Raw genomic sequence first — 14609 nt, forward strand, 5'->3', positions numbered from 1 at the left:
TTTCTCTAGTTGCGGCAAGTAGGGGCCACTCTTCATCGCGGTGCGCGGGCCTCTCATTATCGCGGCCTCTCTTGTTGCGGAGCACAGGCTCCAGACGGGCAGGCTCAGTAATTGTGGCTCACGGGCCCAGCTGCTCCGCGGCATGTGGGGTCTTCCCAGACCAGGGCCCGAACCCGTGTCCCCTGCATTGGCAGGCAGATTCTCAACCACTGCGCCACCAGGAAAGCCCCTCCTGGAGGTTTTAAATCTGGGACAGACAGTTTCCAAGGTGAGTTTTAAGAAGCTCTGCCTGCCTGCGGGTGGAGGATGGAGAAGACAGTTTAGGCCAGTCGGGGAATGGGTCTGTCGACCAGGCAGGATGATGGTGTTTCAGTGATTCTTAAAGTGTGGTCTCCAAAATAGCAGCATCAGTGTCTCCTGGGAACTCGCTAGAAGTGCAAAATTATAAGCCCATCCAGCCCTACTGAATCAGGCCCCCTGGTTGGGGGTGGGCAGCTCTTTGGGTCCCCCCTACCCCCATCCCACCAGGTGATTCTGAAGTGCCTCAGGTGTGAGAACCACGGGTCTAACCAAGGCGGTGGAAATGGTGCATTCATTTGCTAGGGCTGCCATAACAAAGTACCACAAACTGGGCGGCTTCAAACAGCAGAAATGTATTTCTCAGAGCTCTGGGGGCCAGAACTTGGAAATCAAGGTGTCGCGTGCTCTCCAAAGCCTCTACTGGAGGAAACTTCCTTGCTTTTTCCAGTTCTGGTGGCGGCCAGCGTTCCTTGGCTTGTAGACCCATCACTCCAGCCTCCCCTGTGTCCCCTCCTCTTATAAGGACACCAGTCATTGGATTTAGGGCCCACCCCAATCCCGGATGACTTCATCTTCACTTGATCACACCCGCAAAGACCCTATTTCCAAATAAGGTCACACTCACAGGTCCTGGGGGTTAAGACTTGAACATATCTTTTTTTGGGGACACAATTCTACCCACTACAGATGGAGAGAAATAAAAGGATTTGAGAAATATCAAGACAAGAGAAATCTTAATGGTTAGCTGGGGGTAGGAGGGAGAGAAAACAGAACGAAGAGGAAAAACGACTCAAATGCTGTTACATCAATAACAAAGCCTGGACTGACACTGGTGTCTTGCTCCTCTCTGAATGAGTTCCTTAGGGTAGAGTTTCAGGAACTTGATTCCAGTATCTCAGGACCGGTAAACACCTTGCTGAAATAAACTCCTTCCCGCCTGAGAACCTGTCTCCCTTCCCCGCGGGGCAGGTCTGGGGAGAGAGGAGCTGGAAGAGAAGATGCCCGTCGCCCATGGAGCCCCCAGCTGATTGCACTGACTTCAATTCAGGCCACACTTGAGGGCCAAAATCAAAATCAAGGTCACAGAGCCCGGGGACATCTGAAGCTGCTGCAGATCTCAGCGGCCTCAAAGGAAAGGATGGAATGGGAGACCATGGGCCTGTCTCCGGGTAGAGGAGCTGGGGGATCCGTCAGCGTGGGAGTCCCTCCCTCCCAACCACAGGCTGCATTCAAAGCATTTGTTCTTCTGGAAGATTCTTCTCCTCCCTTTTCGCAGTCCCCAGGAGTTCTGATCCCCTGGAGGGCTTGTGAAGACACAGATCACTGGGCCTCACCCTAGAGTGTCTGATTCAGCAGGTCTGGGGTAAGGACCAAGAATCTGCATTTCGATCCTGTTCCCATCTCTCAGAACGGAGAACCACAGCCCGAGATGAATGGCTCTGAGCCCCCGTTGCACGTGGGGGTCACACGGGGAGTTAAAAACACCAACCCCAGTCCTGGACCCCGGACCCCGAAAATCTCCGAGGATGGGGCATGAGCTCTGACTTTGAAGCCCCCCAGGATTCTAAAGGTCAGCTAAGTTTGAGGTTGACACCATTCCCTCACTATGATTGGCTGAGAAGTGGACACGTGACCAAATTCTGGCCAATAAGACACGGGGGTGGTGTGCTGGGGGACTTCCGGGTTGATGGCTGCCGTCTTGCATTGCAGCAGATGCTGGGGCAGGAAGACGGAAAGAACGTGGGTGCTCAATGATGTCCATCCTTGACCACGGAAACTGAGAACCCCAAAGCTGCTCCATCTCAGGACTTCCCCCTTTTGTGGAAATAATAAATGTCTTCATTGTAAAACGGCTCAGGTTGGTGCTTTCTAGTACTTTCAGCCAAAAGCATCTCAATGGCTGCAGATGTGAAACCCTCTGGCAAGTAGCCAGCAGCCACAGTCAACAGCTTTATTGATTTACTTATGCAGTGAATGTTCACTGAGTGTCTTCTGTGTGCCAGGATGGTTCTGGGTACTGGAGAGCATGCGAGAGGTCCCTGCTGTCGTAGAGCTGCATTCCAGCGGGTGGAGACAGACACAAAAGCAAGTCCACGAATAAACCAACAGAATAATTTCAGACAACGTTCAAGAAGGTAAATAGAGTGGTTTGCTGGAGAGTGAGGGAGGGTGGGGCTTCTCTGGGAAGGTGACATTTGAGCAGAGAACTGAATGAAGAGCCAACTATGTGAAGAGGGGCAGGGGAAGGATTCCAGGCAGAGGGCACAGCAGGTGCAAAGGCCCTGGGGTGGGAGTGAACTTTGTTCAAGGAACTGAAATGTGGAATGTGAAGGTGGCATGATCATGCCAGCAGCCTTCAGGGAAGTATCTAAAAGCACACAAAGCCCACAGTCCAACTTTTTCTCAATTTCTTAGGGCTTTTGTTTTCAGGTCCAAAGTGTACTAGCGCTGGTTTGTTGAAATCTGAGCGGAGTTTTTCAGGCTTCCCTTCCTAACTCAAGAGAACCACTCTCACCGTGGGTGGCCTGCTGTACACTGGCTTTTTTCAATGAAAGCCAAGTGTTCGTGCTTCAGTCTAACTAAACAGCTCTGTCTGCAGCAGGTCCCCATCTGTTCTGCTGTTTTTCCTGCCAGAACATTTTCTCTCCTGCCCAGAAAACTGCAGCTCCTGTCACGGCCCCTTCCTTTACAACACCCACCTCGTCTGCCTGGGGCCTGCCGACGCCTGGGGACACATCCCACAGCATCAGAGCAAGAGGACGGCCGCTGTGCCGCCAGGCAGGAGTGTTGTTGAGGCCAACGTTGGTACAAAGAATCCTTTAGGATAGAAAAGGCCTTTGCCCTTTTAAAAAATTCACTCGACTGTAGAACAGCAAAGTTGCCGTTTTCTTTCCTGCGTGGGGACACTGTCTCTGGGCACCGGCTTGAGATGTGTGCCGGGGGTGGCTGAAACCCAGGTCCAAGCAGGTTCCAAAAATATTCTTTGGCAAGAAATGGATGGCAACAGCATTCTGCACACGGCTGCCAGCAGCAGAAACTCCCGTTTGGACAGAGATGGGGTGGTGCCGAGAGGGACCACAGTATGCTCACTCACAGGGTTCTTTGTTTAACTGTGTTTACTGAGAGTTTCCTGTGAGCAAGGGGGACATGGTCTCACACAGGTCCCAGACCAGTGGGGCCAAAGATATTATTCTCACACCACTGAGTCTATAATGCCACCTGCACCTGAGAAAAATGCTCCCAGGGAAAGGAATCTGCTTCAGGGAGGGTGTATTACAGAGGTCACAGAGTGAACCTTTTTCAAAACAAATAGGATAGAGTTACTTCCTGCTTAAATCCTGCACTGGCTTTCCGTTGCCCAGGCATAAAGCCCAGACCCCTCCCTGGGGCCCACAAGGCCCTGCAGCTCTGGTGCTGGTCCAGGTCCCCCACTTCTCCCCCTGCCACTCCCTGAGATGCAGCCTCCCTAGCGTCTTGTGGATCTTCTGATGTGTTCAGCCTATGCTCACCCCAGGACCTTGGCACGTGCTGTGCTCACTGCTCTAAGCACTTTTCACAGGTCCCCACGTTCTCCCTCAAAGTCTGGCTCCGATGCCACCTCCTCAGAGAGGCCCCCCTGGCCGGCCCATCTCAAGTAACTCTCCTTATGACGTCTTCTTGTTTTATTTTCATGGCACTCTAATTTTACCCAGCCTGATTGCTTATGTCTGTCCCCTCCACTGCTATGAAAGCACCACGAGGGCAAAGACCTTGCCTATCTTCACAGCAGGGCCCAGTGCATGCCATGGTTTGTGGAATGAATGAATGAATGATTGAGGGACCTGACCCCATCTGGGCCAGCCAGTGAAGGCTTTCTGAATTGACATATGGTGGACAAGGAGGGCCTCACCTCTGCTGCTTTTGGGGGGCCTCACCGCACGGCATGTGGGATCTTAGTTCCCTGACCAGGGATTGAACCCGCGCCCCCCTGCAGTGGAAGCCAGGAGTCTTAACCACTGGACCACCAGGGAAGTCCCACCTTTGCTTACTTTTTGACCTCACATCTCACGTTCTCACCTCTCCCCTCTACCAACCTGAGATCTTCCAGTTTGTTTGTTTTATTAAATAAACACGCTAAGGTTCTAAGGGCTTCACAGATAGGAGCTCACTTGATTCACACCACAGCCCTCTGAAATAGGTATTATTAGCCCCATTTTACAGATGGGGCAATTGAAGTCCAGAGAAGTATCATGCCCACATGTGAGCCGAGATTTGAACCTGGATTATCTGGCTCCAGACTTGCTGTTTTTAATGACTATTCTTTCTTACCTCCAGGCTTTTGCCCCAGAGCGCTGTCTCTAGGATTCTCTTCCTCTTCTCTAATTAATTCCTTTTTCACCACAGAATCAGTTCTCATATCTGTCAGGGTTCAAGCAGGAAGGGGACAGTGCACTAAAACTGGGAGATTTTGAAGACGGTTTAATACAGGGACTGTTTTAAATGTGTGAGGAAAACAAAAGGAGTCGTGAAGCTGTTCTCACTCCTAGGGCTGAAGGTTGGAGGGGAGGGAATGACCTTGGAACCTGGAAGGAGAGGGGCTGCCTTACTTGGAAAGGGTCGTGGCCAGCCTGAGCGTTTCTGTTATCTGTTGCTGCTAAAAAAAAAACACCCCAAAAGGTAGTGACTTAAAACAACAAAAATTTAGTATTTCTTATCATCTTCTGGCTTGAATAGTTCTGGAATGCCAGGATACCTGGCAGGTCCACAGATGCTGGCTGCCAGCTGGGAGCTCAGCTGGGCTGGTGGCTGAGGGCATGGTCCTCACTCACATGGCTTCTCCACACAGCTGCTTGGGCTTCCTCACAACATGGCGGCTGAGTTCAGGAAGGAGTGTTTTAGGAGGTGAAAGCAGAGCTGCTGATGGATTAAGGTCCACTCTTGGAGGCTACCCAGGTTCACTTCTGCCACAGTCAACCTGTGGTTGACAGAGGTCACAGTGTCAGCCCAGATTCTGAGGAAAGGAAAATGTATTCTCAATAAGAGGAGTAGCAAAGGAGGATGAACGGTATCTTTACTAAGAACACACCACCGGAGGAGGCTGGAGAACATCTCATTTCCCCTCACTCAACTTCTTCAGATCTCCTACCTCCCAGTGGCCAGAGCCAGCTAGAAACCAGAGGACATGGGAGGCTGCTTACCTGGTTTCTGAGGGCCACCTTCTTAGGGAAGACATCAAGATGGAGAAGCAGAAGGTGGTTCTTGAGGGACAGGACAGTATCCTGGCATAGGACCTCCCACTCTCAAGCTCTGCGAGAACTCTCTCTTTTTCCTTTGTTGTGCAGTTTGTAATTTTAGACCTCTGTGATTATTTATTGTCAGTCTCTCCTTCAGTACTGTGAGATCCAAGACGGCTGGGACCATGGCTGCTTAGCCCACCACTGGATCCCCCAGAGCAGCACTGTGTCTGGCACAGGGTAGATGCTCAATGAATATGTGTTGAATGACTGAGCCCTTCCTGATATGACACAGATTTCTTCCCTGCCTTTACCCCTCACCCCCGATCCATCCGTCCCAAATACACCTTCCATCCGTCCAGGTCTCCCTGGCTTCCCCAACCCAAGTCACTACAACCCAGGCTGCTCAGGGCCACCTCATTCTCATCCTAGCTGAGCCACACTTTTTACTCTTGACCCTCAAGCAGCAGTCAGGGAGATGTATTTTTATTCTTTAAAAAAAAAAAAGGGAAATTGTCTTAGTTTGCTGTGTCTGCTGTAACAGAATACCGCAGATTGGGTGGCTTATAAACAACAGATATTTTTTTTTCTCATGGTTCTGGAGGCTCAAAGTCCAACACCAAGGGGCTGGCAGATTCTGTGTCTGGTGACAGCCCACTTCCTGGTTCATAGATGGTTATAGGTTCCCTGTATTCTCATGTGGCTGAAGGGGTGAGGGAGCTCTCTGGGGTTTCCTTTATACGAGCACGAATTTCATTCAAAATGGCTCCAACCTCATGACCTAATCACCACCCAGAGACCCCCCCCCCATCTCCAAATACCATCACGCTGCGGGTTAAGATTTAACATATGAATTTTTTGTGTGCGTGCTGTGTGTGTATGGGAGGCACAAACATTCAGTCTATAGTAGGAACAGACACAAAAGTAGAGAAAATCGTACCATGAACCTCCACGGACCCATTTTTCAGATTCAACACCTATCAAGTTTTTTTGTTACAGCTGCTTCATCCATCCTTTTCACTTTCTCTTTTAGTGAATTATTATTATTTTTTTAATTAATTAATTAATTAATTTATGGCTGTGTTGGGCCTTCGTTTCTGTGCGTGGGCTTTCTCCAGTTGTGGCGCGCGGGGGCCACTCTTCATCGCGGTGCGCGGGCCTCTCACTATCGCGGCTTCTCTTGTTGCGGAGCACACGCTCCAGACGCGCAGGCTCAGTAGTTGTGGCTCACGGGCCTAGTTGCTCCGCGGCATGTGGGATCTTCCCAGACCAGGGCTCGAACCCGTGTCCCCTGCATCGGCAGGCAGACTCTCAACCACTGCGCCACCAGGGAAGCCCCTAGTGAATTATTTTGAAGCTACTCTCAGTCACGATGGCCTTTCTCCCCTACATCCTGCAGTACGCACCTCGAAAATGCTTCACGTAACAGTTATCACCCCTTCAAAATTAGCAATCATTGAAAGATTTGTTTCTTTGGTCGCACCGCGCAGCACGTGGGATCTGAGTTCCCCGACCAGGGCTCGAACCCGCGCCCCCTGCAGTGGAAGCGTGGGGTCTTAACCACTGGACCGCCAGAGAAGTCCCATATATTTTTTTTAGTTTTTATTTTTTGGCCGTGCCGCGCAGCTTGTGGGATCCTAGTTCCCCGACTAGGGATTGAACCTGGGCCCCAGCAGTGAAAGCGCAGAGTCCCAACCACTGGACCGCCAGGGAAGTCCCTGAAAGGTATTTTAAAACCTAAATCAGATCACTCTGATTTAGGTTACTCTTCTGCTATGAGATTTCCACGGCTAAAATTGGAATTCTTTACCATGGCCTAAGAAAAACCTAACAATTAATTTATTGCACAAACTTTGAGGGTAAAAGGGGGAGGGTGCTAGCTATAATCATACAGGGACAAGAGATATAAACTGGGCGGTCATGCTATCTGAGGGGCCTTCCCTTCATGCCGCCGTCTCTGCTTATCTGTTCCTTGAACAGATGGGACATCTCCTTGCCACAGGGCCTTTGCACTTACTGGGTATTTTGCCAGAATGTCCTCCCCGGTCTCCCCCTTCTGGTCTCACCCCTCCACCCCCTCATTTCTCTGTGGTGTTACCTCATCTGTTTCTCTCATTGGCACTTTAGCATCATAGAAAATCCTTATTTATTTGCTTAGGTGTGTTTTGTTTTGTTTTAAAATCTCTCTCCCCTGCTAAAACGTGAGGCCAGGACAGAGGGGACCTGTCTGTCTTGTTCGCTATTCTATCCCCTGCCCCTAGCACACAGTAGGCCTGGCACAGAGTGGGTGCTGGGTGAATATCTGCTCTGTGAACGGATGGATGGATGTTCATCCCTGCAGGTCCGGCAGGGCCAGGCGACCTCAGAGGAGCCTCCTGGGTCCTGGGAGTGGAACCATCCTCACGTCTCCAGCCGTCTGGGCTGTGGGAGCAGGCAGAGGCTTTTCTCCTGTGATCCGGCAGACCCAGAGCAGAGTTATTAGCTCCTGGTTGCCAGCTGAACCCTCCCACACACTTACACCTTTGATCTGGAAGGTGGTTTTGTGTTGGAGACCTAGCTCTTGCCAGAGAGACATACATGTCTCAAGTCCTGAGAGGCGGGGGCAAAGGTGAAGTTCAACTGGCAGCTTTTAACGAAGGAAGACGTCTGGAGACTCCCAAGGTGGTGGATGATTCTGCAGGAAGTCAGCGTTTTGTAGGGGCTTGGCTGAGTCTCCTAGGGGATGTGGTGGTGGTGCTGAGACTCTGGAGACCTCCACCAATATTAATATTCACACAGCTGCAAGGGTCTGTGTGTTTCCAAAATGGCGGCGGTGATGGATGTGGATACCTGGGGTGGCACCAGCATCACTGCAGGCAGGAAGCGCTTTGACGTGAAAAGGGGGGAATGTGGTAGCCCTCTGAGCCTGGGATAGTGTGGTTGGTCACTGTGCCATCTGCAGGAACCACGTTATGAATCTTTGCATAGAATGTCAAGCTAACCAGGTGTCTGCTATTTCTGAAGATGTGCCGTTGCACGGAGGAGTTTAAGCACTTCCCCTGCATCTCCTGCTGCCTCAAAACACAGTAGGTGTGTCCGCTGGACAACAGAGAGCGGGAATTCCACAAGTGTGGGCATTAGAAAAAAGAGCATTCTTTGATCAAGCTCAACTGTTTTGTTCTTCGTTTAATGACTTGCCCTCCTGTTACTTAATTGTTCAATAGAACTGTGTCTCTCCTGCTTTGTCTTTTCAGTTTGCTCTTCCTGCAGCCCTATTGTACTCTGTGTCAAATAAAATCTACTTTCCTAAATTCTAAAACAGTGTCCTGGGAATTCCCTGGCAGTCCAGTGGTTAGGACTCCGTGCTTCCACTGCAGGGGGCATGGGTTCAATCCTTGGTTGGGGAACTAGGATCCTGCAAGCAAGCCGCCTGGCACGGCCAAAAAAAAAAAAGAGGATTGTAAAAAAAAAATTGCAAGAGTCATTTTCACCTACTGAAGAAAAACAGCTCCTAAGAAGTCATTTGCTTCAATGAGATAGTATAGCATCCTAACGAACATCTATCCAGGCACACTCCTGCCTCAGGACCTTTGCACTGACTTGTTGCCTGGGCCTGGAAAGACCTTCCCCAGATATCTACGTGGCTCGTTCCTGCACTTACTTTAAGTCTTTGCTCAAATGTCATCCTCTCACAGAGGCCCTCCCGCAACCACCCCATTTAAATTGCAACCCTGCCCACTGGGGGCACTTACCCTGTTCTCTTATTTTTCCTGCTAAATCATATATCATCCTCTAACACAGCCCAGTCCAACAGAAATGCAATGGGAGCCACATGTGCAATTAAAAAAAAATTTTAGCAGCAGCATTTTATTTATTTTTTGGCTTGTGGTATCTTAGTTCCCCAACCAGGGATCGAACCCGCATCCTCGGCAGTGAAAGTGTGGAGTCCTAACCACTGGACCACCAGGGAATTCCAGTAGCTGCATTTTAAAAAGTAAAAAGAAACAGGAGAAATTAATCTCAATAGTATATTTTTAATTAGCCCAACATATCCCAACGTTGTCATTTCAACGTGTAATCAACATAAAAATATTGAGATATTTTATGATCTTTATTTCACAGTAAGTCCTTGAAACCTGGCATGTGTAGGACACAGCAGCTTTCACGTGAACATCATTTCGAGTGTCTTGTCGCCGTGCGTGGTCAGTGGCTACCGTATAGGGCAGCGCAGCCCTGGCATGTTATAAAATTTACCAATGATTATGTTTACCATTTATTGATCTTGCTTGTCTGCTGGAATAGAAGATCAGCAAGGCTTTGTAGGTTCACTGCTGGGTCCCCAGCACCTAGCAGAGTGCCTGGCATATAGTAGGTCAATATCGGCTGCATGAATAAAAGCAGAGAATGTGAGTTCTGGGTCTGTCTTCACCCAGTGGCGACCTAGGTGGCAGATGTGGCCAAACGCGATTGCTTCCTCTTCCTCGTTGGCTTTTTCTTTTTTCCCTGTGCTTTCTCTCACTCTCCCCAACTACTTCCTCTTTTCCCTCTCTCCACTTTTTCTTCAGCAAAGAGAGTAATGATTCATGTCTGGGCTCTGGAGCCAAGTGACTTGGTTCCATCCCCGCTCTGCCACTAACCAGCTATGACTCTTCTGAATCAAGCCATTCAGCTTCCATGCAGTACCGCTCATGCATTGCTCCAGGTGGTAATAATAATTCTTCTATTATTATTGGGCTGAGGTGGGGCGGACCACGTGTGGCAGCCTGCACTCAGTAATGATCCCATATAAGGATGGCACCTCGATAAGTGTGTAACCAGGATTAGCTCATTTAATCCCATGACTATGCCAGGAGGTGGGCACTGTTGAGATTCTCTCTACTGCACAGATAAGGAAGAAGCCAGGGCACAGAGAAGTTAAGCAACTTGCCCAAGGCCACACAGCTATGTAACCTGGCTGCAGGTTCTTTTTTTTTTTTTTTTTTTTAAAGAGATTGGAGTTTATTTATTTATTTTTTATTTTTGGCTGTGTTGGGTCTTCCTTTCTGTGCGAGGGCTTTTTCTAGTTGCGGCGAGCAGGGGCCACTCTTCATCGCGGTGCGCAGTCCTCTCACTACTGCGGCCTCTCTCGTTGCGGAGCACAGGCTCCAGACGCGCAGGCTCAGTAGTTGTGGCTCACGGGCCTAGTTGCTCCGCGGCATGTGGGATCTTCCCAGACCAGGGCTCGAACCCGTGTCCCCTGCATTGGCAGGCAGACTCTCAACCACTGCGCCACCAGGGAAGCCCTGGCTGCAGGTTCTTAACCATTGGGCTCTTATAGCTGTTGTTTATCAATGCCTATTGATTAAGGACCTACCGTGTTCCAGGCACTGTTCTAGGAGATGGGGATACAGCAATGAACAAATAGACAGATTCCTGCCCTTGTGGAGACTTTTTCATTCCAAAGGAGCAAGAGAACCAATAAAACAAGAAAATACAGGAATAATGTAGAGTTGGATGGTGGTAAGCATAATGGAGAAAAATAAAGCAGGGCTGGGAGATGGGGGGATTGTGGGTGTGGTTGTAATTTGAGAAAGTTGATAGGAAGGAAGTCTTTGCTGAGAAGATGACATGTAAAGAAGGACTTGAAGGAAGGGAAGGTGACCACATGGAGGTTTGAGAGAAGAGTGGTCCAGCAGAGGGACCAGTAAGTACAAAGGCCCTGAGGCAGGGGCAAGGCAGCAGGTTTGAGGAACAGCCAGGAGGTGGAGCACAGTGGGCTGGGGGAGAGGGGGATGTGAGGTCAGGGAGATGAGGGTGGCCCACAGAGCTCACAGAGTGGGCTGTGGTGAGGACTTGGGCTTTTACTCTGAGTGAGGTGGGAACCACAGGAAATATGCTATACTTCATATAGCATACAACCCACTCATGTAAAATGTACAATTCAATGGGTTTTAGTCTATTCACAGAGCTGTACAACCATCCCCACAATCGATCTTAGAACATTCTGTCACCCCAAAAAGAGCCCTTAGCAGTCACTCCCGATTCTTTCTGACCCCCAGCCTAGGCAAACACTAACCTGTTTTCTGTCTCTATGGATTTGCCTGTTCTGGACATTTCATGGAAATGGAATCATCCTGTATGTGGTCTTTTGTAACTGCCTCTTTCACTTAGGGTAACGTTTTCAAAGTCATCCGTGTTGCAGCATGGATCAGTACTTCATTTTTTAATATTAAATAACATTCCATTGTGGGATATTCCATGCTTTGTTTATCCATGTTTCAGTGGGGGATATTTGGGTTGCTTCCACCTTTCGGCTACCGTGAAGAGTGCTGTCGTGTATAAATTTTTGTGCGGACACAGTTTTCATTTCTCTCACATATACCCAGGAGGGGAACTGCGGGGACTTATGGCAACTCTGTGTTTAGTCTTTCGAGGAGCTGTTTCCAGACTGTTCTCCACAGTGGCCGTGCCATTTTACAACCCCACCAGCAGTGTATGAGGGTCCCAATTTCTCCACCTCCTTGCCAACACTCCCACTAACTGTCTTTCGATCGTGGGAGGGTTTAGAGCTGAGGAGGAACGTCATCTGACTTGGCGTTTACAGGATCTCTCTGACATGCACGTTGATAATATTTTACTATCATTAATCTTTCTTTTCCTTCTGCATCACTGTCTTGCCTCGTCCTGGCAAAGCCTCTCTCTGAAACATGACGAAGTCTTTTCTCTGGCTTCTTAGGTCACCGCCCCCTACTCCCCCAGTGGATGTGACTCCCCACAGCGAGGTCACGGCTGGTCACGTGTCTCAGACATCCTTTCATCTCTGCTTTCTCTCTTGTCAAGTGACAGTGTGGCGTGACATGAGAACACTCTTGCCGTGGCCTTGGGGGCTCTCTTGGGTAAGCATCACGTACATTTGGACCTTGAAGACTTGAAAGTTAGATTGGGTGAGATGGTCAAGGCGAGCCAGTCCTTGCCGAGGGAAGCTGGGTATCAAAGAAGGGGGTGGCGTCAGGGCGAGCACAGACCCCAGATTTTAGTTAATTAGTTAATTCCCAAGAACTACAAAAGTCAGCAAACATAAAACAATCCCCACAGCTGATGGCCGCTGAAGGCCTTAAGGAATTCAGGGAAATTATATTAATTAATGAATGAGTTGATTAATTAAAGATGAATTATTTCAAGCCTTTATTGAGTATGTACTAGTTGCCAGGCATTGTTCCAGGCGCTGGCGATACATCCATTCGCAAAAACAGACCGGCTTCTCTCTCTTGGGGGCTGGGGGGAGAAAGAAGTAAACAGATAAACGAATAAGACAATTTTAGATAAAATGGGGTGATTTGATAGAGAGTGACTGGTGGGTTGGGACTTTCATTTTGGACGGATTACACAGGGAAGGCCTCTCTAAGGAGCAGGCTTTGAAGTGAGACCTGCAGGAGGAGAAGGCGGCAGGTCTGGGGAAGTGTATTCTAGGCAGATGGAACAGCACGTGCAAAGACCCTGTGGCTGGAAAAAGCTGGGGCTGTTTAAGGAACAGAAAGAAGGCCCAGAAGCCTGGGGTAGAGAGAACAAGGGGGAGAGGTTGGGAGATGGGGGCAGAAAGGTGAGCAGAAGCCAGGTCAGTTAGGACCTCGGGGCAGCAACAAGAACAGCTAGCTTCATGGTGCTCTCACCTTGGGGCACTGTTCTACGCACTGTCACATCTTCCCAACTCATTTAATCCTCGCAATAGCCCTTGGAGAGAGTCTCTTATTATCCCCATTTGACAGGTGAACAAACTGAGGCACAGAACGGGCCAAGCCACTTTCCCCAGGACTCTAGGGTAGGAAATCCTGCAGCATGGACTTCTTGGAACCTGTGCTCATCTGACACCACAGCCGCCTGATCTAGCCACCTTTGCCCCAGCCATCTTGATCTAGGTCAGGGGTTGGGTCCCTGCTCCCGTTACCCTGGACAATGTCGGGTCTCCCAAGGGGAACACGATGCCAGGCAAGGCTCTCTGGCTAGTCACAGCAGGTGCCTGATAAATACTGACTCAGGCCAGGCTGTGTTGCTTAAGGGTGGGCCTGGGAGAAGGCTGCTTCCTTCCAGGGTTGAAGAAGAGTTTCAGAAGGCCCCATTCTGAGCCCTCAGGGACCGGCCTGCCTTACCCAGGTGCTGGGGACACTGCCCTCCTATCCCTGCGTGGCCCCAACTAGAGCCTGAGGGGACTGGTCTACATCAGGGGTCAAGAAGTCCAGGTGGGGTGGAGGGCTGCAGTGGAGCACGCGCCCAGGTTTCATTTTCTTGGAGCACTTACCTGCAATCCATCGTTCATCTGTTCACTTGCCAATCGTCTGTCTCCCTGTTCGTTAGAAAGCAGGGACTTGGGTTTGTTGACCTAACCCTCCGTGCCTGTTTCCTTATCTGTACAATGGAGTCGCCGTGGGCCAGGCACTTAGCACAAGGACCCCACCTAGAAGGCTCCTCGCTGGTTCATTCTAAAATGTTCCTTGTGAGCAAGCGTTCCCAGCCAGGCAGCGGTCAAGCTTTGTCAAGAGACGAAGCTTCTGCCCGTAGCATTCTAGCGCCTGGCGACGGTCAGAACGCAAGAACATATGAACGTGGAACAGGCCAGGTGGTGGCCCGGTGATAAGGGTGAGGGGTGAGGGGAGAACTGGCCGCTATTTTATTTCACACAGGGTGGCAGGGAAGAGCCTTTCCGATAAGGTGGCGGAGCAGTCGTGAAGGAAGGAGCCGGGCAGATATCTGGGGGGGACAGAATTCCAAGTCGTAGGGGTACAAGGTCCTGAGGCGGGAGTCTGCTGGGCTTGTTCTACGGCGAGAGAGGCTGCAATAGCATGTGTGTGCGCACACGTGGGAAGGTGTGTGTGGCGCCGTGGGGGGAGAGGAGGTCGCAGAGCTGGGGGCGGGAGCTCTGGAGTCCCTGCTAGAGTTGGGCAATTCCTACTAAATACTAACAGTGACGACGGTCAGGACACAGGAAGTGGGAGGCGAGGAGGGGAGAAGAAGAGAGGAGGAGGAGGGTCTGGGAGGCAGGGGGAGGAGGGAGAGGCAGGGGGAGGAGCCAGAGGAGGAGGGGGGAGAAGATGGGGAGGCGGGATCAGGGAAAGGGGTGAGCGGGGAGCAGCTGGGAGCGAG

At 50.4% G+C, this 14609-nt stretch overlaps 1 protein-coding gene and 1 pseudogene across 2 annotated transcripts in view; both read left to right on the forward strand.

Moving 5' to 3' along the window:
• The first annotated feature begins 2303 nt into the window (after positions 1 to 2303).
• Positions 2304 to 14609, forward strand: part of SCARB1 (scavenger receptor class B member 1) — a 90301-nt gene continuing 77995 nt past the window's right edge. For both annotated transcript variants that reach the window (XM_036823012.1, XM_036823011.1), the window contains exons 1-2: positions 2304 to 2435; positions 12208 to 12367. In XM_036823012.1, the coding sequence (XP_036678907.1) occupies positions 2305 to 2435; positions 12208 to 12367 (291 nt within the window). In that variant the 5' untranslated portion in view covers position 2304. The remainder of the gene's footprint in view (positions 2436 to 12207; positions 12368 to 14609) is intronic.
• Positions 8311 to 8633, forward strand: LOC118879871 (annotated as a pseudogene).

The sequence above is a fragment of the Balaenoptera musculus genome, chromosome 14 (assembly GCF_009873245.2).
Source record: "Balaenoptera musculus isolate JJ_BM4_2016_0621 chromosome 14, mBalMus1.pri.v3, whole genome shotgun sequence".
Classification (NCBI taxonomy): domain Eukaryota; kingdom Metazoa; phylum Chordata; class Mammalia; order Artiodactyla; family Balaenopteridae; genus Balaenoptera; species Balaenoptera musculus.